This window comes from Gymnogyps californianus, chromosome 14, assembly GCF_018139145.2.
Source record: "Gymnogyps californianus isolate 813 chromosome 14, ASM1813914v2, whole genome shotgun sequence".
Classification (NCBI taxonomy): Eukaryota; Metazoa; Chordata; class Aves; order Accipitriformes; family Cathartidae; genus Gymnogyps; species Gymnogyps californianus.
Window position 1 is genome coordinate 5,546,465 of NC_059484.1, and position 23,074 is coordinate 5,569,538.

The 23,074-nt window shown below is 36.9% G+C and overlaps 1 protein-coding gene across 1 annotated transcript in view; it reads right to left on the minus strand.

Moving 5' to 3' along the window:
- The window catches only part of TENM2 (teneurin transmembrane protein 2), a 640,368-nt gene that overhangs the window by 529,153 nt on the left and 88,141 nt on the right, over positions 1 to 23,074 (minus strand). Inside the window, exon 2 of the mRNA XM_050905122.1 lies at positions 20,343 to 20,633. Within this exon, the coding sequence (XP_050761079.1) occupies positions 20,343 to 20,568 (226 nt within the window). The 5' untranslated portion in view covers positions 20,569 to 20,633. The remainder of the gene's footprint in view (positions 1 to 20,342; positions 20,634 to 23,074) is intronic.

Here is a 23,074-nt window from a genome sequence, read left to right on the forward strand (position 1 = left end):
CTACTGCTTAATAAAATCAGTACTGAATAGTTTTATAGTTCATAATAATAAGTTTACTTTTCTTCCCTTCTAATCAAAAAGCTCTGAAAGTAAAATTTACATTCTAAGTAAATAAACGCTCATTGTTGGAAACTACCATCATATTTGTTTTCTGAAGGTAAGAATGATGTCTATGCAAAATAAATAAAACCCACAATTATATAAATAAAACTATGACATGAATGCATTTTGGTGCTTCTAAATACAGTACTTTGGGGAACTGTAGTTGAAAAATTACTCTTAGCATGTAAAAATCCTGATTCAGAGAAAAATGTCATCTGCATCTTACAGATTTATATAAAAGTTACATTATTAATACATTTCAAATGTTTGCACACTACCTAGAAGAATAATATATTACATTCTTCTGGAACAAATAAAACCAAGCTTAGCATACGATCGGCCTGCTGACATGAAATTTCACTTCACATTAGCAAAGTGACAGTTGCTTTATATGCAGCCCAAATGCAGGATAATGGTAAAGTGAGTAGAGCATTCAAATACATGAAAAATAGTGGTGGCCAAACAGTCACAAAATCATTGTAAGCAAGCATTAATAATGGCATAATGAAAACTGTAAAAATTTAAATGGCTGCTTTTTACAGTGAACTCAGATATACCATGGCTATTAATTATTAAGGGTTAAAAAAAAAGGAAAAAAAAAAAAAAAAAAGGCAGCATTCTAGCTATAGGCCCTGCAGCAGCGGGGTACTTCAAGCTCTGAAGCAGTTGCACTGAGTTCAGTCACAGACATGACAAGTACGGATTGTGGAGAAAAAAAAAACTTAGGTGGGGAAAGATGATACCACAAAAACAATTCAAAATCCATAGAAGTCTATGCAAACGCTGCCTGTTGAGTTCAGCATTGCCTAAGCTTGAGAAGAGCATCTAATAACAAACCACACACTAACTCTGCCTCCAATAAACTCAGGTACCTCGGTATTTTTTTTGGTCTCAGTACTATATTAATTTAGATCTGCACAGAAGTTCTCTAAAAAACATCTTTAAACATATTCTTCAGAAATTGCTTTTTTGGGGGAAAAAAAATATTCGTCCACCAACCAGTACAATCTTCCACTCCCAACAGCACTCTCATGAAATTAATTTTTATGTTGCTTATCACCAGATGTGAATTCATACTGTATTTTTAAACGCACTTGGAAATTCAAACAAGTAAAAAAACCTAAACTCTGTAAAGGGTGTCAGGTGATCACAGAAATCCTTATCCTGCTAAAGAACAACATGCTTCAGATCATAAAGTGTATTAAAAGAGACTGAACCTTTGAGGTTGATAGAACAGAGTCACAAAATATTGATGTACAAATATATACCGCACTTTGATTACTCATTGTTTTGTGATCTTTTGCTTTATTTATGCCATTTTTCCTTCTCCAGTCTCCAATTTACTTTTTGATCCAAATTGCTTTTGAAAGTCTTACTATGATTTGTCCTGGAAAGCAGACCAAAAAAAATCTCCAAATAATATAAACATCACGGCCTTTTCACCTGTCAGCAGACTGTGTCAAAACTTCATCTGACTATGAAAACAAAAAACTTGTCTTCAAATTGATGTTCCCCCAATGGACAACTTTAGCAGATCAACTTGTACATTCAGAACATTTTAATGTATTGGCATTTTAGCATGCCACTTACGAGTCTAGCACTCTTAGCTATATCTATCCTACAAAATAAACATACGATGACCTGGAAGGTGGAATCATCATACCTACTTCATAATATTTTGATATTTTGATTCCTCAATTTTCTATACTATTAATGCATTGTTGATTAACAAAAACTGGAAAAACACATAGTGCTAGTAAAACATTTGATTCTGTTCAACAGTTGAGCATTCCTCCCAAATTCTTATTTAGTGATCTAATTAATTCACAGTTAATAAGGAAAGCTCTTTTTCTGAACTCTACTTAGGTGGAACTGCTTTCCAAGATGCCAGCAACCACTCAGCTGTCCCACAGCCCACGCCAAGGTACCCTGCCATTCACACCTGCAAAACTGGTCTCAGCACGCCACTGTGCGGGTTGCAGATTCTGGGCAAGTCGTTTGCTTGTGCCTCATCCCTCCTCTCTCAGATAATGCTTTCTCTAGTTACCATCTGTTAGCGCACTCTTGCACTTATAGGCAAAGCCTGCTATGTTAAAAACTATGTTTTATTGTGACAATTGTACGTTAACGCAGGGTTATTTTGAAATCTTGCACATTAGGTATCCCATGTAGATATGGACTTGACTATCGCTGCATTTCAGAGCAAGTCACAGTTACACCACTGATTTTTCCTTCAGTCAGTCTGTGGTTTTGAAACATTAAACAACAACTATATGGCAATATGAATTTAAGAGGCTTTTTCCCTCAAGAGCTGAGATAGTATTTATATTTGTAGCCTAAATACCTCTTAAAGGACACCACCTAACTCAGGAATTACTAAAAAGGCTCTGTATCAGGAGAAAATTTCTTAAGGTTTTAGGAAAGGCATTCTGCACTATTTTTTTCCAAATTAACACAAAGAGCCAAATGACAATTTAAGAGAGCTGGCAGTAAAATAATTTGAAGAAGCTCATTAGCTCTTGTTAAATTAGAAACTCATAAGCTGAAGAAGAAAGGAAGGAATGCTAAACGCAGTTCAGTCACATCACCTTCAGGTAAATACAGCCAACCACACACATTTCAGCCATCCTTAAGCATCAGTTGTGCCATATGCACTAAGCAACAAGAGCAGAGAAAGAATCAGAAGTATGAACATCCATTATATTTGCCACCACCACTCGTAATCTCTTCTGGCTTGGTCCATGGAAAACTCTGGGAACACACTCTCCCCTTCTGTCCTTCTCCTGACACTGTCAGATAACGCTTCCCAGGTTGCAGAATACACAATCTGTTTTCCTGGCTTCCACTTCCCAAAATGGAAACATACTGCAGATAACAGAAGAGGAGGATCCAACAGGAGTGTGAAGGTAAGTGGGGTTACAGTAGCATTTGCCTATGCTGCTGAAAGTACGTATGTCGCTGATGAGCTTTAGGGTACTGCCTCCATCTACAGCCATGCTACTGGCTTCTGTCCTGGTTTTGGCTGGGATACAGTTAATTTTCTTCTTAGTAGCTGGTACAGTGCTGTGTTTTGGATTGAGTGTGAGAATATTGTTGATAACACTCTGATGTTTTAGTTGTTGCTAAGTATGCATTTATCTTAACGACGTTTCCGTTTCCCATGCTCTGCCAGCAAGCAGGCACACAAGAAGCTGGGAGGGAGCAGAGCCAGGACAGCTGACCCGAACTAGCCAAAGGGATATTCCATACCATAGGATGTCATGTCCAGTATATAAACTGGGGGGAGTTGGCCGGGAGGGGCGGATCGCTGCTGGGGCATTGGTCAGCGGGTGGTGAGCAATTGCATTGTGCATCACTTGTCTTTTCTTGGGTTTTATTTCTCTTTTTTTTTGTTGTTATATACCTTTTCACTACAATTATTATTACATTATATTATTATTATTCTTAGTTAGTAGTGTATTTTATTTTACTTTAGTTATTAAACTGTTCTTATCTCAACCCATGAGTTTTACCTTTTTTTTTCCCCTCCTCCCCATCCCACTGGGAGGGGGAAGGGGCAAGCAGCTGTGTGGTGCTTAGTTGCTGGCTGGGGTTAAACCACGACAGCATCCCATAGATCTATTCTAATGTTGTCCATAGCAATTCGACTATGTAGGCAAGAAGCAGAACCCAGTCCTGTGTCATTACCACCAGGTGATGCTCCCAAGCTGTACAAAGCAATGTCAACTGATACCATCTTACACGTGCTTTTCCTTTTACCTCCTTCCAGGTTATTTTGCAAAGCCATATTTCCAGTTCTCTCCATGGTTGGGATGGCCACTTTATTGATAAGACTTTCCAGATAAGAGCTAGTTCCAAAAATTCTGCTAATGCTTTCTCTTCTTGCTGCTTCTGTCCAGAGTTAGCACCCTAAAGCCCATACTGATACCTTGCTTGCTTTATCCCTCTTTCAGCATTGCTCCTGACTAACGTTATACATCTTCTCTTTATCTTGGTAACTCTCTTCTGTACCAATCCTCATATCTCAAAATTTACCTTATCTTTTTCAACACTGAAGATACTGCCACTTCATTTAGCTTCACAAGAAATTTTTTTTCTGGGATTTTAAAAGCCTTTGTTTACCAGTATCATTCTGCATAGGTTAGGAGTCCTTAAGAAAGGACAATCAACACGAGAAAATCATGTAATTGATTGGTGAATGCAAAGAAAAAAGAAAAAACACAAATGCATTCAAAATATTTTGCTAAGAATCTAAAGATTCTTGCAAAGAATTCCTTGAGAGAAAAAAGAACTAGAAAATTTGACAGACACACTCTACCACCTGCATATCCAAAAATATCTACAGATTTCAGCAGAAATATAAAACTTCAAGCATAACAGTCTCCTTGACAGTAAGACAAGAAGCCACTTTCCACAAGTGCCCTCTCTCCCCTCATCTGCATTTCAGATTATGCTGTATGTTAATTTACAACCTCGAGTCATCAGAAATTTAAGACAGTCCGTACAAAGATGTTTTTAAGTGGAACAGGAGGAAGTTAAACGATAAGGATACACAGTTTGCCCTCCTACATGGTCTACTTATTACTTTAGCTGCTCAAACTACTAACAGATTTCCTTTGGTTTTGGGGGGGGGAGGTTTGTGGCTGCAAAGATCATATGCAGAATTAAACCACAATGCTCTTCTCGGAGCTGCTGACAATAGAAAAATATCTTTTAATAAAAAGGCTGTAGGAAGGTAAAGTTTGTGCAGAGATTTAGCTCAACTTCACCCTCTGTCTTGAAAGCTGAGGTGAGAAAGGCCTTTTAGAGATGTCAACTCTGTAGGGGAGAATTTCTCTTCCATGAGCAAACAATAAATGAAATACTTATTTTAAACATGTCATTACATATGAGTGAGATTAATTTAAACCAAACAATTTGGCATTTTTTCAGGCATGTTGTATAAGCATAGCTCTAAGTAAATTATACTTAGATCCAGAGAGCTCACCTCTGTGCCCAGCAAGATCATGGAGCAGATCCTCCTGGAAACTATGCTAAGGCACATGGAAAATAAGGAGGTGATTGGTGGCAGCCAACATGGCTTCACTAAGGGCAAATCATGCCTGACAAATTTGGTGGCCTTTCACGATGGGGTTACAGCATTGGTGGATAAGGGAAGAGCAACGGACATCATCTACCTGGACTTGTGCAAAGCATTTGACGCTGTCCCACACAACATCCTTGTCTCTAAATTGGAGACACATGGATTTGGCCGATGAACCACTTGGTGGATAAGGAATTGGCTGGATGGTCGCACTCAAAGAGTTGCGGTCAACAGCTCGATGTCTGAGTGGAGAGCAGTGAGGAGTGGCCTTCCTCAGGGGCCGGTATTGGGACCGACGCTGTTTAACATCTTTGTTGGCGACATGGACAGTGGGATTGAGGGCACCCTCAGCAAGTTTGCCGACGACACCAAGCTGTGTGGTGCGGTCGACACGCTGGAGGGAAGGGATGCCATCCAGAGGGACCTTGACAGGCTTGAGAGGTGGGCCCGTGCGACCCTCATGATGGTTCAACAAGGCCAAGTGCAAGGTCCTGCACATGGGTCGGGGCAATCCCAAGCACAAGTACAGGCTGGGCGATGAGTGGATTGAAAGCAGCCTGAGGAGGACTTGACGGTGTTGGTTGACAAGAAGCTCAACATGACCCGGCAATGTGTGCTCGCAGCCCAGAAAGCCAACCGTATCCTGGGCTGCATCAAAAGAAGCGTCACCAGCAGGTCCAGGGAGGTGATTCTCCCCCTCTACTCCTCTCTCATGAGACCCCACCTGGAGTACTGCATTCAGCTCTGGGGCCCCCAACATAAGAAGGACATGGACCTGTTGGAGCGAGTCCAGAGGAGGGCCACAAAGATGATCAGGGGACTGGAGCACCTCTCCTATGAAGACAGGCTGAGAGAGCTGGGGTTGTTCAGCCTGGAGAAAAGAAGGCTCCGGGGAGACCTTATAGCAGCCTTCCAGTACCTAACGGGGGCTACAAGGAAGATGGGGAGGGACTGTTTATCAGGGAGTGCAGTGATAGCACAAGGGGTAACCGTTTTAAACTGAAAGAGCATAGATTTAGATTAGATATTGGGAAGACATTCTTTACTGTGAGGGTGGTGAGACACTGGAACAGGTTGCCCAGAGAGGCTGTGGCTGCCCCATCCCTGGAAGTGTTCAAAGCCAGGCTGGATGGGGCTTTGAGCAACCTGGTCTAGTGGAAGGTGTCCCTGCTCATGGCAGGCGGTTTGGAACTAGATGATCTTTAAGGTCGCTTCCAATCCAAACCATTCTGTGATTCTATGAAAATGGATGCATTAAGCTTATACAGGAAAATGAAAAAAAACGGTCATCTGTTTCTTCTTAATGCAGTGAAAAGTAAAGTAAGAGATTTCATTTTAGCTGAATTTGACTAAGTCCAGAAAGTGGAGAGAGGAATTACCTGCCTAAAGAAATGTTATGGAAAACACAGTAGTTAAGAACTTGGCTATTTTCTAAATTTTGGTCAAAACCTGGATGTTACAAACTGAATTTGACACTTGAAAACGTTCTTGACGTAACACTAAAAGCAGTGCCTGTTGTCTTTGTTGTGATTCTGCTCTCTGAGCTCAGTGTAAGTACCATCGTGTTCGATGATGCTAGTTAGCTGTGTTTTCCTTACAACAATCAAATGTTTTCACAGTCATTACTTTCGCAAAGTAAGATGCTTGCTTGAAGTAGATTACAAGAGAAAAACAGTTTGATCATCAGTACTGAAATGTCTCTTCAGTGTAGTTTGTCCAGTGTAACTTTGAAAGTCAAACCGTGGTCTTCTGTTGATTACCATGCAAGATGCTTCTTCAGCTTAATACAAATTTTGCTTGGAAGATATTACCAATATCCATCCTGTTCTATTCCTTGCATTGCTTCTTTTGTCCAAGTTATCAGCCCAGGTATGCCTTGCCTACTCCTAGTATTGTAAACATCTTTTAGCTGCATGCATGTCACTGTCATATTCCTTCTTTCCTTATCAGCTCATTTATCTACTCTTAAGTTCTCAATCTTGGTAGTTGCTGTCACTGTGTTTCTTCTCATACCGTGTCTTTTCAATGTATTCATATGTGACCTAAACTTCATGGAAATTTTCATGTATGGTGGGAATACACAGAGAGCTACAGCTGAGATTTTTTGGTTTGGCAGTTCCACCAGCTGTTGTAGAATGTAAAGAAATGGCTAATGTGAAAAAAAATTAAACAAATATCCAACGTCAGTAGTATTTTTTCCAGTATTCCATCTGAAAAAGGTAGAACAGCATTTGGTCAGTTTTTACCTAGAAATTAGCAAATTGTGTGCTGACTGCTGGCTAGAAACAAGTTTATATTTTGATTATATGAAATAGTAAGTGCTCAGTTGCAGGATGACTCAGTTCAGTACAACTTTGTCTTCTCAAATACATTAATCAATTCAGTTTGTATAAGTATTGAAGTAAAAATTATCAGTATTTTAGGTTTTACTACTGAAGCCAAAGGCAATGTTAAGTCTGATAATGTAATTTAAAAAAAAAAAAAAGACCATCATGTAGAACAAATTGCATAAATTTCATTCCCTCAAGCAAATGGCCCATTCTGTGGTAACTGGTCTAGCTCAGTATTCTAGCTTTTTTAATTACTTCCAGTAGAATACTGTGGTTTAAAGATGGCAGGTTAAGATGACAAATATTATAAATATAATATTAATATTTCAAATTATGTAGTTATAGGACCAAAAAAACTTCTTATAAGTAATATTGTCTCTTGGAGTTTTGCTATCCCTAAGATAGGCATTTGAACAGTATTGAAGCAAAGCTAAAATGGTGCTTAATCTCTGTGGCAAACTATTACCTTCGATAAAAATTATTCACCATATACTAAAATTTCACTACACAAAAAATGATAATCTGGACATCATTCTTGCTTAAGTAATGTTACCAAAGAGTTGGAGAGGTGAGAAGGGTAGTATTAGTCAGACAGTTTCTTGTTTTGGGGGTTTGGATTTTAGTTTCTAACGAGTCTGCTAAATTTGGTGCAATTATATTTTGGCACTAATTTTAGAACCACGACAGTGAATAAAATTTTGTGTCTGCATAGGCAACTAAGTGTGTGTGCTCCTATTTTTTTTTTTCTAAATTCTACAAACACAAAAAACAAAACTCATAAGACATTATTACCAATATCTGCTTCGAGCACTGAATTTATATAGTAGATTGTTAATAATATGAGGAATGATATATCACAGCTGTAATGCTGTGTCTTCCAAAGTTAATGAACAGTTATAATTTTCATAATGAAAAATTAAAATAAGGTTAAAGTGGTTTATAAGACTGCCTACAGATCTAGCAGCAGTCTAATTAGAAGAGTGAACATTAAATTTGAGGGACTTGAAAATATATATTCTCTAGTATTGACAGAGGACTGAAATCCTATACTTATATTTAGGATTGTTTGAATGTGGACGATTCCACCAGAACACAGCACAGAAAAATGAAATGTTATTTGCTCTCTGAAATCACTGTGTACACAACAGATTGTGGTTTTAGATGTCTTCAGTACTTCAGTTATGTGATTCTCTCTTGTTGACTCAGTGCAACAATCTCTCATCTGTGTTTGCCCGTTTCTTTACCATTTCTTAAGTAAAATGAACCTTTGTGCTTGTTTTTACTATTAACAAACTGTAATGAAGCTTTTGTTACTGTGCATTGGCTATTCCCAGGTAATTGCAACAAAGCAACACAAGTGAGGTACTGGCTTAATATATTAAGGTCTTTTCGAAAAAGTCCGCTACCCACAACTGTTTGCCTTTGAGAGACGGTATTGCACAGGTAAGGCTTACCTTGATTTTTAGAATTGACCCTTAAAGAAAACATCTAACTTCCATGATGACATTCAGCTTCAAACCATAAGAAGTTGCTGTGACATGTTTTCCGTGTTCTTGCGTTGCCCCCAGTATCAGTGCAGGGGTGGGATATGTGTTGCACCATTGGAAGCTGTGAAACTGCCTTCTCTTCCTGCAAGTGTTTGCCCAGGCAGGAGGTTGGGGAGATTCCATTACCTGTAGTGAAGCTTTGAGAGGTTGACAGCATAGAAACTGAGACAAGCATTGTAATACTGCACTTCCCTGAACTTGTTTTTTCATTTTGTGTAATCCCGAATGACTGTAATTGAGAGTATATTTGGTATAAGCAGGCTTTGTGGTTATCAAATATGTCAGCTTTGCTTTTTATGTTTATATGTTGGCTTTGTAACTCTTATAAGCTGTTATTGCATGACAGACTCCTCCATCTTAAATTCAGTCTCTTAAATTCATCTTCTTCTTTCATTTTTTTGACAGCATAACAATGTTATACCTTGATCCAAGTATATCTGTCCCACGCGGGGTTTTCTGTGGACATCACTATGCTAGGCAGAACAGCCCTTGTTAATAAAATTCCTCCAAATTATTGTTTTAGAATGAATTTTCTGTTGATCTGTGTGTTTCCTCGTTATTTCTACAGCTTGCAAAACCATAATGGGATAGGATTTATCCAATTTTTCTCCAGTATCTCTTTTACCGCTGAGAATCTTAGTATCCACTTCAAGAAAATGTATACCAAAAAAAATTTCAGAAGTGTGGCAACCTATCCTCTTACCATACAGATGTGATATTTATAAAACAGAAACCTTGGCATTCCAAAACGTGATGATTATCTGTAGAACAAGATGGGGTATCTGTGCATAGGAACAACTTAGAATAAATAGAATGACTTGGCAGATTAAAGAAACCCCAAAATTAAGAGGTGATTTTCACAGTTGTAATATTGTGTTGTAAAATATACAAATATGGTTTAATAGTACTGATTCAGTTATTGAATCTAAAGTATCAATTTGCTCAGCTGTGGAGTAGTGGATTGGGCAAATAGGAATTTAATTTAGATTCAAATTTGTTTTCCTGAAAATTATGATTTTCCTAAAATACAGTGGTTTTCAACGCTATTCTAAGAATATTTAATTACCCCAGCATCACTATTTTTGTATCCTTATTGTTTAAGCTATAGTTGTACAGGGTGAACTTGATACTCTGCAGTACTACACTGCAGCCGAGGCTGCCCTTGACCTTCACATTCCCCACCAGCTCCTCCTTGTTGGTGAGAACAAGGTCCAGGGAGGTTAACATGGTTCTATCACACACACATACAGACATCTGAGACCAATTCCATATGATGTATAAGAAACAGCATTCCTCAGAGAGGCTTTTCTCCAAACAGTTTTAAAAGATATCTTTTCATTCTGAATTAAATAGGATGCAGGGATTGCCACCAGCAGAGAAGCAGGAATCACAAACAGCTATAACCCAAATATTCTAAGGAAATGTAAGCAAGTAATTACAAATAAAACTGCTTACATTCATGCAACTTGTTTGGCAACAGCAGTATACCATAAGGAAAGCTGCTACAATTCATAACAGCATCTTGTAATAAAACAGCTTTATGCATCCCTCTCAAACTCTTTAGTGCTCAAATCTCATCAGATGGCTGAGTAAGCATTACACTTTGGGACAATAAATCTCTGTTTCCAATATGGTCTACATTCACAGACATGTACTTTTGCATTCACTGTAAGACACTTCCAGCTAAGCACTCATATAATAAAATAGCAATATATAAAAATATCTGCATGCTATTTTGTCTAGTCAGCTATCTAGACTGAAAAAATTTAGGAACCTTGAAGGATCAGCAGCTCAAGAGGAACTGACTGCTACCAGAAAAAGCTAATTTCAAGTTTGGATTTACAAACAGGGAAGTAGTATGAAAGGGCTATCTTTATACACGTCACTGTCTCTTCAACACGTCTTTATCCACGTCACTGAGGCATATATGGCATTGCTATGGTACATTTTGCTTCCTTTAGAGAAAAACTAAAAGATAGGAAAGGGTTTAGAAATGAGCAACAAATCTGAACTCATGACAGAAGATGATACTATACAAGCAGATGCTTGAAGAGCTCTACCTAGATAGACATATAGACAGAGCAAGCTCATAGAAAAGATGACTGGCTTAACTGCAGCATCTAATTGAATCTGTCAAGAAAAAATACTGGGTATTACGGGTGATCCAATAAAACAGAAAAGGGCATCAACAGACCTAATGGCTAGCAACTGAAGACAGTTTCCAAAATCCAAAGAGAAGCTGGCATCTGCTTTTAACGTGGAGGCTGACTTCCCACAGATGCTGCCTGCCAGTAGAAATGATGGATTTTCTGCCTATTGATGTTTTCAAGACTACAGAATGTGCTTCATTCAAGGACAGATTACTGGGATCAATGTAGAAATAATCTGATGAAAGTTAATGAGCAACTGGATAGCAGGCCAAACAAGATAACTGGTAGGCCTTCTGACCTTAAACTCTGAATCCAGAGACAAATAATATAAAACAAAAAGAACAAATAAAAAATGCTGAGCCCTGCTTACCCAATTATACTTTCTTGTCATTTTCTTTTCTACTAATTTTAATTTCCATTTATAGGCTTTAAGTGAATTGGCCATCAGCACTTTGACTCCACTCCAAAATATCCATGGTTCTCTAAGGAAGAAAATGAGTTTTGGGTGGTTTTTTTGTTTGTTTGTTTGTTTGAAAGTTTCCTCATGTTCTTCTTACTAAGTAAACAGTGTGTATTTGGGTCCAGTCACAATATTTGAAAAGCATCTAAAAATCACATAATCCATTTGAGGTATTAGGAGAACAAACAGTGACAAGAAAACAAACATAGTGATCATCATCACAGACCAACCAGTTGTTGACTGAGTCTAGAATTTAGTCCCCAACAATAGTAAGACATTTCAAAAGAACGTGGGGGAAAAAATAAGATGTAAAAGACAATTACAGAATAAACACAATAAGCACCTAAAACCTGTTCCCAATGCAGTTAAGCTGAAAACTGACTTGTGCATTGGAGCAGTGCATACACTCTGGTGCTTAACCCATCTTCCACACACTCCAAAAATATACAAATGTCTAATCCTTTCCTTATTTTCCTGAAGATACGGACCTTAAAAACATCTGGTATCAGAGAGTTTAACAATGTATAATCCAAAATAAATGCTTTTGTCAGTTTAAAATTTATGGTTTTCCATTTTATTTAAATATTTCTTTCTTCCTGTATTATGAGAAAGGCGGAGGAGAAACAAATGGCCTAATTTCTCTTTACCAGAAAACAAGCTTTAGAGGGGTTCCCAAGTTCACAGCAGAAACAAAACAATGTTCACTAATGCAAATTCTGGACTACATGACTTCTAAAGACTAATTTTCTGGTACACGCCTAGGATGCAGGGACAAAGATGCCCAATTCAAACTCAGATCAAGCGTAAAAGCTTTTTAAATCTGAGATTTTCATGGTAATAGGTGTATTAGAAAAGCATCTGAGTCTCTTCTTTTCATCAGTTTGAGAACACTCACAAGTGATCAGCCTCCTTTCCAAACTCTTCTTGCTGGAAAATACACCCTAAAAAAATATCTATGTTAAACTGCAGATCCTTCTGAAGACAAGAACCCAGAGAAGGTGGAATATTTGCAGAATTTGCACAAGCCATTTTTGTTAGTAGGATTAACCAAGAAATAAGTATTTTCATTTAGAGTATCTTATTTTAAAAAGAAAAATATTATTTCATCTCCTTGGAGTATAGTGTTTCCCTTCATGATGGATTTTAATATGAGAAAGAGCATCCACATGGATGTGCCTAAATATTACAAACTTCCTAGAAGAGTGTGTGCACGGGTGTGTATGAGAAAACAGGGATGGACTTATAGGATCAAAAATCATTATTTTCAGTATCCAAAGTCTTAGACTTCTATTACATAGCCGAGCAAATGGATGAGGAGGAAAAAAAAGTATACAAAGCATAGGTTTTCTTCAACATTCAGTTAGGCCCTAGCATTGTAAGGCGAGTAAACACTACTCCTCTATTTTGAAGCACACGATCTTTTTACTTGATACAAATTTGAAACTATAAAGTATAGGAAGTATAACACTTATTAATTTTGAAGTGCTTTTGAAAAGGTATTTGCATTAAAATGGTTACTAAGCCTATTCTAGAGTAGACCTAGGGTTTTTTTTAAAATTTCTTTTATTCACAGTGTGTGCTTACTACATGAGTTGATAATGTCTACTTTTTAGAAGTTATCCTTTTACATCTAGTTTACATAATGTTCATGTAACTTTGTAAATGGTTAAAAAAAATAGAACCTAGTTTAACTTAATCATTAACTTATGAGGAGTCCAGTATAGCAGCAGTAAAAAAAGCTCTTTTTGAAAGCTAAATAACTGTTTAGAAAAAAACAGAGCTTAAGTCTATACATACCTATATATTTGCATTGGAAATCCCTGCATTCTGATTCTCTAATTTAAACTAAACAAATGCTGATTTTTAATAATGATCACTAGAGAGAAACTGCCAAGAATAAAAAATTATTCCCTGAGAGAAACTGTGTGTGTACACAGAATTCGCATATTATGTCTATTTATTCTATTAGAACAGTATTGTGTTTTTCAGCACTGGTCATATTAATTATTACTGGAGTCCTCTGTCAGCATCATAGCTTCTCTATATAAAGTTTCAGAAGACAGTATTTTATTCAACTCCAACTTCACCTTTATTATGTTCACCTAGAACAAGATTCCCGGTAATATTTTAATTTATTAGATTGTGTATTTAGCTTGCTAGTTAATTACATTCTTTCCATAGCAGTGACATTTTAAATACTTCAACATGCTGTATTGCAACGGCCACCTCTGAGTTGCCGGGCTAGAATACATCTCCTGTCATTCAGTATCCACTCTCTCAGAGGAGGACTCCCAATGGCCAAGATGCTGATCTAGAAGTTGGCTCAACTAGTCAAATAGGTAAGAGAGCAAGAGTTACACCTTCATGCAACAAGTTCGTGTTAGACAGTCTGACTTCTCAATGGTTAGTTCCAGCAGGTCTCAGCAACCAACCACACCCAGCAAATTAAGTCACAATGTACGAAGATATAAAATGGTGAAACGCCAAGAAAGGAGGATGGAAGGGGAATGAAAGGAAAGTGGAAAGTAAGAGACTATCAGAACAACTGATTTAAACTACCATTTACAAATCAGGGAGCTTGCTGCTCAAAAGAGGGAAAAAAAAACCCAAACAAACACAAAAGAGCAAGAGAAAACAATTTATGCGTATGTACTTGGAAGTACCCCGAAGACTGAGAGCCTATTCCATGATGTTTCCCTGAAAAGCCACTTCTAAAGAGATTTCCTTCTGATTTTATGTTATTGTGACTCAGATCTAATATACACAAAGTTTTAGTTTAATTCCTATTTATCAGCAGATCTTAATATTACAGCTCAAAAGGCCATTTGACTGATGCTAGAGTATAAATGAGAGGAGGCATGTTAGATTTTGGGTTAGACTTTCTTACATTTTCTTTCCCTAAAAGCATATTTGGAGAAGGGTGCTATAAAAGTTTGTACTTTTATTTATTTGCTAGTGTAGTAATGCTGCTACATAGCGCCATTATTAACAATATCAACACAGATGAAAGCACAGATGAAAAGTGCTTTCATGTTTTTAAATCACTTAACAATAAGAACCACATAATCTTTTACGATTTGGGGAGGGAGAAGGTAGGGGAGGGAGATTTTATTCAACATCTTTGCTTCATTAAATAAGGTATACGTATTAAAATATAAATCTTTATTTCTCACTAATGCCATGCTTTCTAGAGAAGAGAAATTGAATGCAGTTGTCTCACCTTAATAAATGTTTTACACTGGGATCGCATATCTCTTAGGTAACCATTAAAACCAAAGTAAATCTTGATTCAACAGCAGTGCAAGTTACATGTGTGTACCGCTTATAACAGGAAATGTGCCTTGAGGCCTTTTTCCCCACACAAGCCACCCTACATCTGATTCCATGTTAAGGGCTTCCTCCTTAAGCTTTTGCCACCTGCCTCTACCTCGGGTTTTGTTTGATTATGTAAGTGTACGGATATACCGAAAAGCAACATATTGCAGAATGCCGCTCAAAACCTAACATGACAAAGGAAAACTAAAAATGTACTCCCACCTAACCAGAATACATGAAAAAGTTTTCTTTAATGTCTTTAATCCAAATCTATGTATCGAACATTTAATTTTCAAAAGGTCACAGGTTCTGGAAAGAAATACTAAAACTAGAATCAGAAAAACTCAGTTGGATTTGGAAGGGATACACTAACTTGAGCCTAAAAGTTGCGTACAACTCGCGTTTGATGACAAGGTGACCAAAATCTCATTTTCATGTTACCGGGAATATAAGCCGCAAGACAAAGTCTAGTTAGCCTGAGAACCCGTAACAGCAACTATCCCCTCTCTACAGCAGCACATTAGTCGTTGCTGAACACAGAATACCTGACTACAATAACTATAAATCTGAACAAGCTTAATCACTCTCATGAAATGTTCTTACTGCAGTGTGGTTCTTCAAATGTGTCCCAGTAAATTATTTGGTGACAGATTTATGATGTGAAGAAGAACAAGAAGAGAAAACAACATTCGTTTTCCTCAGCAATCAGAGCTGCCCTAGAGTAGGCTGTAAAAAATAAAATGTAGATTCATCAAACTGGTTTGGGTTGCTTTGGGTTTGGGGGCGGGGGTGTTTATTGATATTTTTCTTTTTTCTTCAAGAAATCTATTCAATATATATGGAGAAAAGATGTAGTATAAAATATCCAAGAGATGATGAGTAGTATGGTACAGTAACAACTTCATGTGAAAGAAAACTGCGTGCATTACACTTTCCAAGTGCCCCTCTCTGAGAATTCTACTGTGATAACTTAATTTTCTATTTGATGTTAATAAAAATACTGGACAATCTTAAGGGACATTATAAGGGATTTATTATAATGATTGTCACTACTTTTTTCTAACTCCTGCTAACATACCTATAGTGTTAAACAGGATAAAAAAAGCACACATTTTTAAGTATAAAAGAATAAAATATGGAATTTGAGCCGACATACAGAAAGGTATTGGCTGTTGTTCTTTACTGAAATTAACTCGCCATACAAAAAGAGATGCTGTGACATATACAAAGCAATTCAACTGTGGCAAAAAAATTCAAAATATTTCAGAAGACTGTTGGGTCCAGTTTAATATGATTGTGTTTTTTAGACTTATTTTTAATAATTTCAGTCATATACTCTAGTTATTATAACATTTCACAACAGAGATTTACTGCTAAACTAGATCTGACCTGAGAATGAGAAAGCAGTCAACTCAATATAACCATCAGCTAATAAATTTCGCATCAGCTAAGCCTGGCGTTTGGCTCAGGCAGAAACACAGAATCCATGAGCTATGAATGCCAAGTGAGGAACTCTGCAATAGTAAGGTCTGCAATCACCCCTCTGAAACCCAGTTTAAAACTCTTAACAACTCAGTAGAGTGTTCTTTTAAGCACAATTTGGTTACAAAGTATACTTGAAGAAAAGTTGCCTTTCAAAGCAACCTCTTTAAAGAAAGGTTTTCCAAAATCCTCATTTTTTGCCTTAAAGGACATCTACCTTCACCATGCTGTGTCAGAAGATGAAGTCAGGAAGAAGGTATTTTCTTTTTTTAAAAAAAAAAAAAAAAAAAAGGATAAAGTTTGCTAATTGGTTCTCTTTGGTGGAAAAATACATGGCATATAGAGAAATTCACATATTATCAGAAGATTGTAAAATATTCCAAATATTCAGAGGTGTCAGAACTATTGTCAAGCTTTTGACATATCCTAGCAGAAAGTATAAAAGTTTGTATTCATCTTAAAATACAGCATTCAAAAAGGACTCCTCAACTTTAAATAAATCTTGTAATGTTTGAATGCTCTCTCAGATCCACTGAAGGACTGTATTTTTCAGATCGATTGACTAATGAATATCCAGTGCAGGTACTGAATTACAAATACGTTTCTATCTATATTAGGGAAAATCTAAGACAATTAATAGCTCAAGCATGCATCGGACCTGTCATTTTAGCCAAGAATCTGAACACCTGTTTTGAAGATGATTGGAAAATAAGCTTGACACAAAAATACTAAATCTATTCTGAGTTATTTTGTACAAATATTATTACTGATACGTTAAAAACAGACTTTAAAAGGGGAATTTTATTACTTGGAAAAATTACAGGTAAACATCTTAGGAAAAGCACAGTAGAAGTAATGCCAGACTAAGGTGCTTCAGGTAATACACAGTCATGTCATCCTTCATGCCTTTATACCAAAACTTCCAAATACCACACCAGAAAGTATCATCTATGACAAAGAGGAACTTTCTTTGGTAGGTGCATTTGTCAATGTTTAGCACAAAAAACTTATTTCAAAACATGCAAATTATGACAAAGTTTTTAACTTGCATTCTCAGAGCTAAACTTCCACCAACATTCAATTTCCCTATCAAATGTTTTTTTCACACTAGCTTAGAGAGGTATTTATACTTTGGAGATCTGCTTTTTCACGAAGAATGAGACAAACAAGTCAGAACAGAAAGACAATAAAATACTAAAGCAAACCAAGAAGATCTGTTTCAGACTTCTGAGCCCTGAATACAGTTTTTGTTATTAGCATTTCACTGTCGAACCATCATTAACAAAAATGGAAGTAGTACAACTTGGTCTTACGCTTAACAGATTTTCAAAACTGAGTAACGTATGATCAGGCAGCAGCTAAAAACAACTGCTTTGAGCAGTTCCAGTGCCATGGTTAAACCAGATACTTTTCAATAAGTCAAATGCATATAGCTTTACTAACAGAAGAGACGAAATATTGAGGAGAATATCTACAATTCCTTAAAAAATATGTCAAGCTTTTTTATAATAGAAGAATAAAAAATTCTCTAAAGACTATTTATTTTAAGCATGTTTATTTCCTACAGAATTTAATCCCATCAAAACACCCACTCAAATTTAGAATAAATTTACATGTATAAATTCTTAGATGTCTGCAGCTGGAAACTGCATGCATAAGATGTAATGAACAGTATTTCCTACTATATGAACCACATTTTTATCCATATAATATTAATGTAGAAAGTGAGAACATGTACCAAGTCTTAATCTAGATCTACTTGCCGCATTATCTCAAATTTCATGTCAGCAGAGGAACTGTACAATCAGAAAGATACCGAGCTTTCAAATACGAAGAGTCATCATACAGACTTATTTTCTACAGAAATTTGCTTTCTGAACTTAACAAAAGCAGGAAAATAAGGAGTTACTGTTCATATTATTTAACAAAAAACTTACTTTGGCTCTCTAAAATAAACTTTATTCATCTAGACATAACAACACAGACTAGCAGGGGGAGAAAAATAATTAAAAAAAAAAAATCTGAGCGTCTCAATTCAGTAACCAACAATTTGCACTCCCCTTCATAAAGAGGGCAGATAAGAACACATTAAGAGCAGGAGGAGGATGAACAGTTGTCAAATCAGTAATCAAGAGAAAAAGAACACCCTCATGAAATGCCGAATAATGACCTGGAAACTAAAATGAGGCACTTGAGCTGAAGCATCAATCATCCAGATAGGGAAAAGCAATATTTAGATGACTCCTGTACACAAAGGCTGAACAAACCACAGTGAAAATGGCTCCAGTAGCTCGTATGATCTAGTTGCAGTTTGATGCGTTATCTCTAGGTAAATACCTATAAGCAAAGAAAGACCCTACAAGAACAGAGATTACCTCAGAAAATAGAACTGGGTGTTTGATAGACCAAGCACCATGCAAACACTTCCAAATGTCTGTACACAAATGCGAGAGAAACAAGGGATTAGACAAGGGTTTAATTAGCAATGCTAATTAACAGAAATTTTGATTTAAAGGTGAAGACAGACACTGACTGCTGGCAGAATGCTTTAAAATAGTTGCATGACATGATATCAAGTATAAAAAATAACCTTTCATTGAACGATCTCCACAGAGAAGTGTGATCACTTAGAATTTCCTGAGTCACAATATTAGAAATGTGTAGTAGAGAACTATCATATGCCATTAACAAGCACATATATAAAATAGTAGAGTTTCAGCAATTAAAGATGTATGAGATAATTTACCTTCCATTGAGAGGGGCACATAGGGCTATACATTTATGGCTCAAAACTGCCTATATCTTGCTTGGTATAAACCATATCCAATTCTTCAACCGAAACTAAACCAAGTAATTTATTTTAAAAACTGTATCTAATCGTTGACTGAGTGACAATTTAATCAGGCTATTTGGTCAAGTTAACCAGATGATTAAACACTGTTCCTATGAAGCAATGTTCACTAATGGTTTCAACACACAGCCTTATGATTTATTGAGACAAGTAAATATCTGAATGGGAGTAAAACTATGTGTGTGTACAGTGCAAAGGCATAATCACAGTTTTTTCAACTAAAAACATTTAGCTTGTTAATTCATTAATTCATTGGACATAACACGTATTTAAAGCGAGGAACATTATATAAAAGAAGAGATTACTTCACCTTGCTTACAAGTTCACACAGGCAAGTTATTTCAAATATTAGTTCTAGGATCTCAACGCTGCAATAATGTATTATAGCCAATTACAAGAGTAATTAGATGGGCTTCCTCCTTCCAGTTTTTATGAGGTAAGCAGTAAGGGTAAGCAGTGACAAAATTAAGTCAGAGGAAACAGCATTCCCATTTCCACATTTCCATGACACAGCAGTTAAGAACAGGAAAGGAATTCCGAGGCACCTGATTAATAATGAATATACGTTGGCCATATGGGGTTTTACTCTAACAGTGTTTTACTTATCTTTTCAGTACAGGAACTCTGTTAAAGACAGACAAATTCAGGTGAAAATGACATTATTATTTCTAAAACGAACCTAGGAAACGGAATACAAAGTTAGCATATTGGCCAACCCTGAGATCCATGACAAATACAACATCTGGTTAAGGGTCACTAGCATTTGTGTTTATCAGATATTTTGAACAGTGGATCCTGGTTTGCCTCATTTACAAATAGTGAATTCCGACAGTATCAGAAATCTGAGAAGAGAAAGAACTTCCCAATTTAACACAAAACGGTTGCAATAATGGTAAACCGGCATCCATTCTTCTACAGTTCTTTCATTAAAACTCCTTATAACACTGGTATACTTTAACAAGAAACAGAGATCGTCTACCGAGGATTACTGTAAAAGAAACCAGTTCTGACTTTAAACATACCTTGTCTTGGAAACTCATCTGACTCCCTGTGAACCAGGTCAGAAACTCGATTTCCATAGTGCATCCTGGTGTCATGATCATATGCCTTCAGTGTCTCACTTGAGCTGTAAGACTTCTGAGTTGGTACTCTGCAGTCTTCACTGTCCAGTGAAGAACTTGTATAGCGACATTCCTTTCCACACCGGCCCCGTGTCAGAGAACGGTGTCTTCTATCTTTTATATCCATTATTCTGAGTCAGGTAGGACGTTTTCAGAAAAGCCACTCTTATATTTGGGGTCAATCACTGTCACCTAAAACCAGGAAAGGATAACAAAAGAGTGAGCAATGTTGCTACTACTTTTTGTTTTATTCTACTTTACCTGACTTATCCTTGAAGAACAATGCGGCACAGACCGAGAAGAAAGAGAAGACCCACATGATGCATCCTTAGAAATTGAAATAATTGACCTGAATGGGTGGGGGGAAGAAAATCAAATGCTGTAAGAGAATTGCATTCTATTTAAATTATCATCTCATTGAAGAGTTTAAAAAATAATGATAAAACAAAAACACTGTTATCTTTTGATTTTTGAATGAGCACTGATAACAACACGGAACTGACAGAATAGTATTTGTTCCTGTTATGCAATAGTACAAAGAAAAGCAGACTCAAACCAGCTTTAATTATTTCCGTTCTTCCTGCAGGAGGGCTTGCAATTAAGAATGAAGCATGCAGGAGAGTTGCACAGAGGAGATTATTCCTATTCAGCATTAATGCATTACAAAGGCGTACGTTATCCTTTAACAATGTGTTCACAAGCAGCAGCAACTGATTTTATTGCCCCTGGATAACATAATCCAAGGCCCTGTTCTCAACAAAAGGTTGGACCAGGTATCTCCAGAGGTCCTTTCCAGCCTCGACATTTCTGCATTTTTATGATTCTCTGAACACACTTTGGGAATTGGCTGCTCTTGTGCACCACAGAACATGCCTAGATGCTCTTCTTCACACCCCCTCAAGATGACCAGTTTATCCACCTCAGCAGCTGGAGCTCTTCAAAATTGTGTAAATATATTCTTGCTCACTGGACCAGAAAGAGATAGATTCTTACAGTCTACTCAATTAGGACACCCTTACTGTGGCATATATACTTTAATATATGCACAGTTAGCATGCATAAACTGCAAAATGAAAGATACTGTAGAAAGGAAGAAATACACTAAGCATGAGCACCCTAACCACTGGGGTACTAATTATTTTGAATTAGTATTTGTATGTATGTCTTTCTCTCATGGCATCCTATGCCCAGGTCTGTACTAGTCCTGAGAAATCCTCATGACAAAACTTTTTGCTGGAAATGAAATCTTCCCACACAAAAAATACCCAGATTTGCTAACAATCAAAAACTGGAACAAAACCTCTGCTTTTCTATACGTGGCTAAAGAGCTGAAGAAATGGGTTTGGCAAATTTAGCTGGGACACTTGAACACATTTTCTTTCCCACTGTCCCCTCTCAGTTCAGATGCCTACTCGAAAGCCCACCCAGCAGAACAGGAGCAGGTCCTGCAAGCCAGCTACACCCAGTCCCAGGCCAGAGCCTTTACTTAAACTACCAAAGCACTTCAGCAGTAGAATTCCTTCTGCCACCTCTGCCACCAAGGTACCAAACTCCAGCGAAAGCTGATAAAAAACCCAGAAGGCAGTCATGTCTTTCATTGTCATTGTTTGCACCCATAGGAGAGGAGGTCCTAACACTAGCATATGTATTGGCTAACTCATTGCTTTTTGGCTGGAATAGATTATGTCCCTAAGAGAGAATAAATGTACTTGGCCAGAGGAGCTAGTGAACTTGAGAAAAGGTTTCTTGGCTTCATTTAGACTCTGACATTTAGACTTCTTGTGGGTTTTTTTTTCTTTCTATATTTTAAAGAAGAAAGTTAGGTAACCAGGAGAAACAGCTGCTTTAATCCACCCACAGGTACTCTGCAATCTGTGAGCAATAAAAAGTGTAAACATGCTTACTTTTTTCTCCTTTTTCTCTTATTTTTAACTATGATGGCACATTTCAGAGGGGGAAAAAAAAAAAACAAACCAAAAACAACACACAGAGAAAAGCCAAAACAAAATCAGGAGACATTCAACACTTAAAACTGGGAGGGTTAGTTTTAGAATTTTAGATTAAAGAGAAAGGCTGACTCAATATACACTCCTGTTTCTCACCTCTCTGAATGTCTAGTGGCTAAGCTGACTTCTCTGTATCTGAATTATTCAGTTCAAGTCTTTGGTCCTGTAATATTTATTAAACTGTAAAGCATGTTAACACTGGTGGCACAAACACTTGCTTGAAGTTTGAGGAGATATATGATCGTTTAGATTAACAATGCCTGGCGCTCTGATTCGAGTTCAATACTATCTCATCAAATTCAGATATCAATATATCACAGTTATGAAACACAGAAACAGATGAACACAGTACAGTATTCAGCAAAAACTGCCAATTACTCTCTGGATGTCTTCACGCTACTGTTCAATACGAAAGTCCATTATTCCATATGAAGGTATTGTCTATCAGTTCAGAAAAACAAACAGCTTTTTCTTTTTATGATTGCTAAACTTTAAGCTGTGTGGTCTGATTTCTATTGTTTCTGAAAGAACATTTATTTCCTTGTTACTATAGTTAAAAGAAGGATTTACTATGACTGAGATAAAACTTCCGAGTATTTCCATGATATTAGCTTATTAAAGCATCTT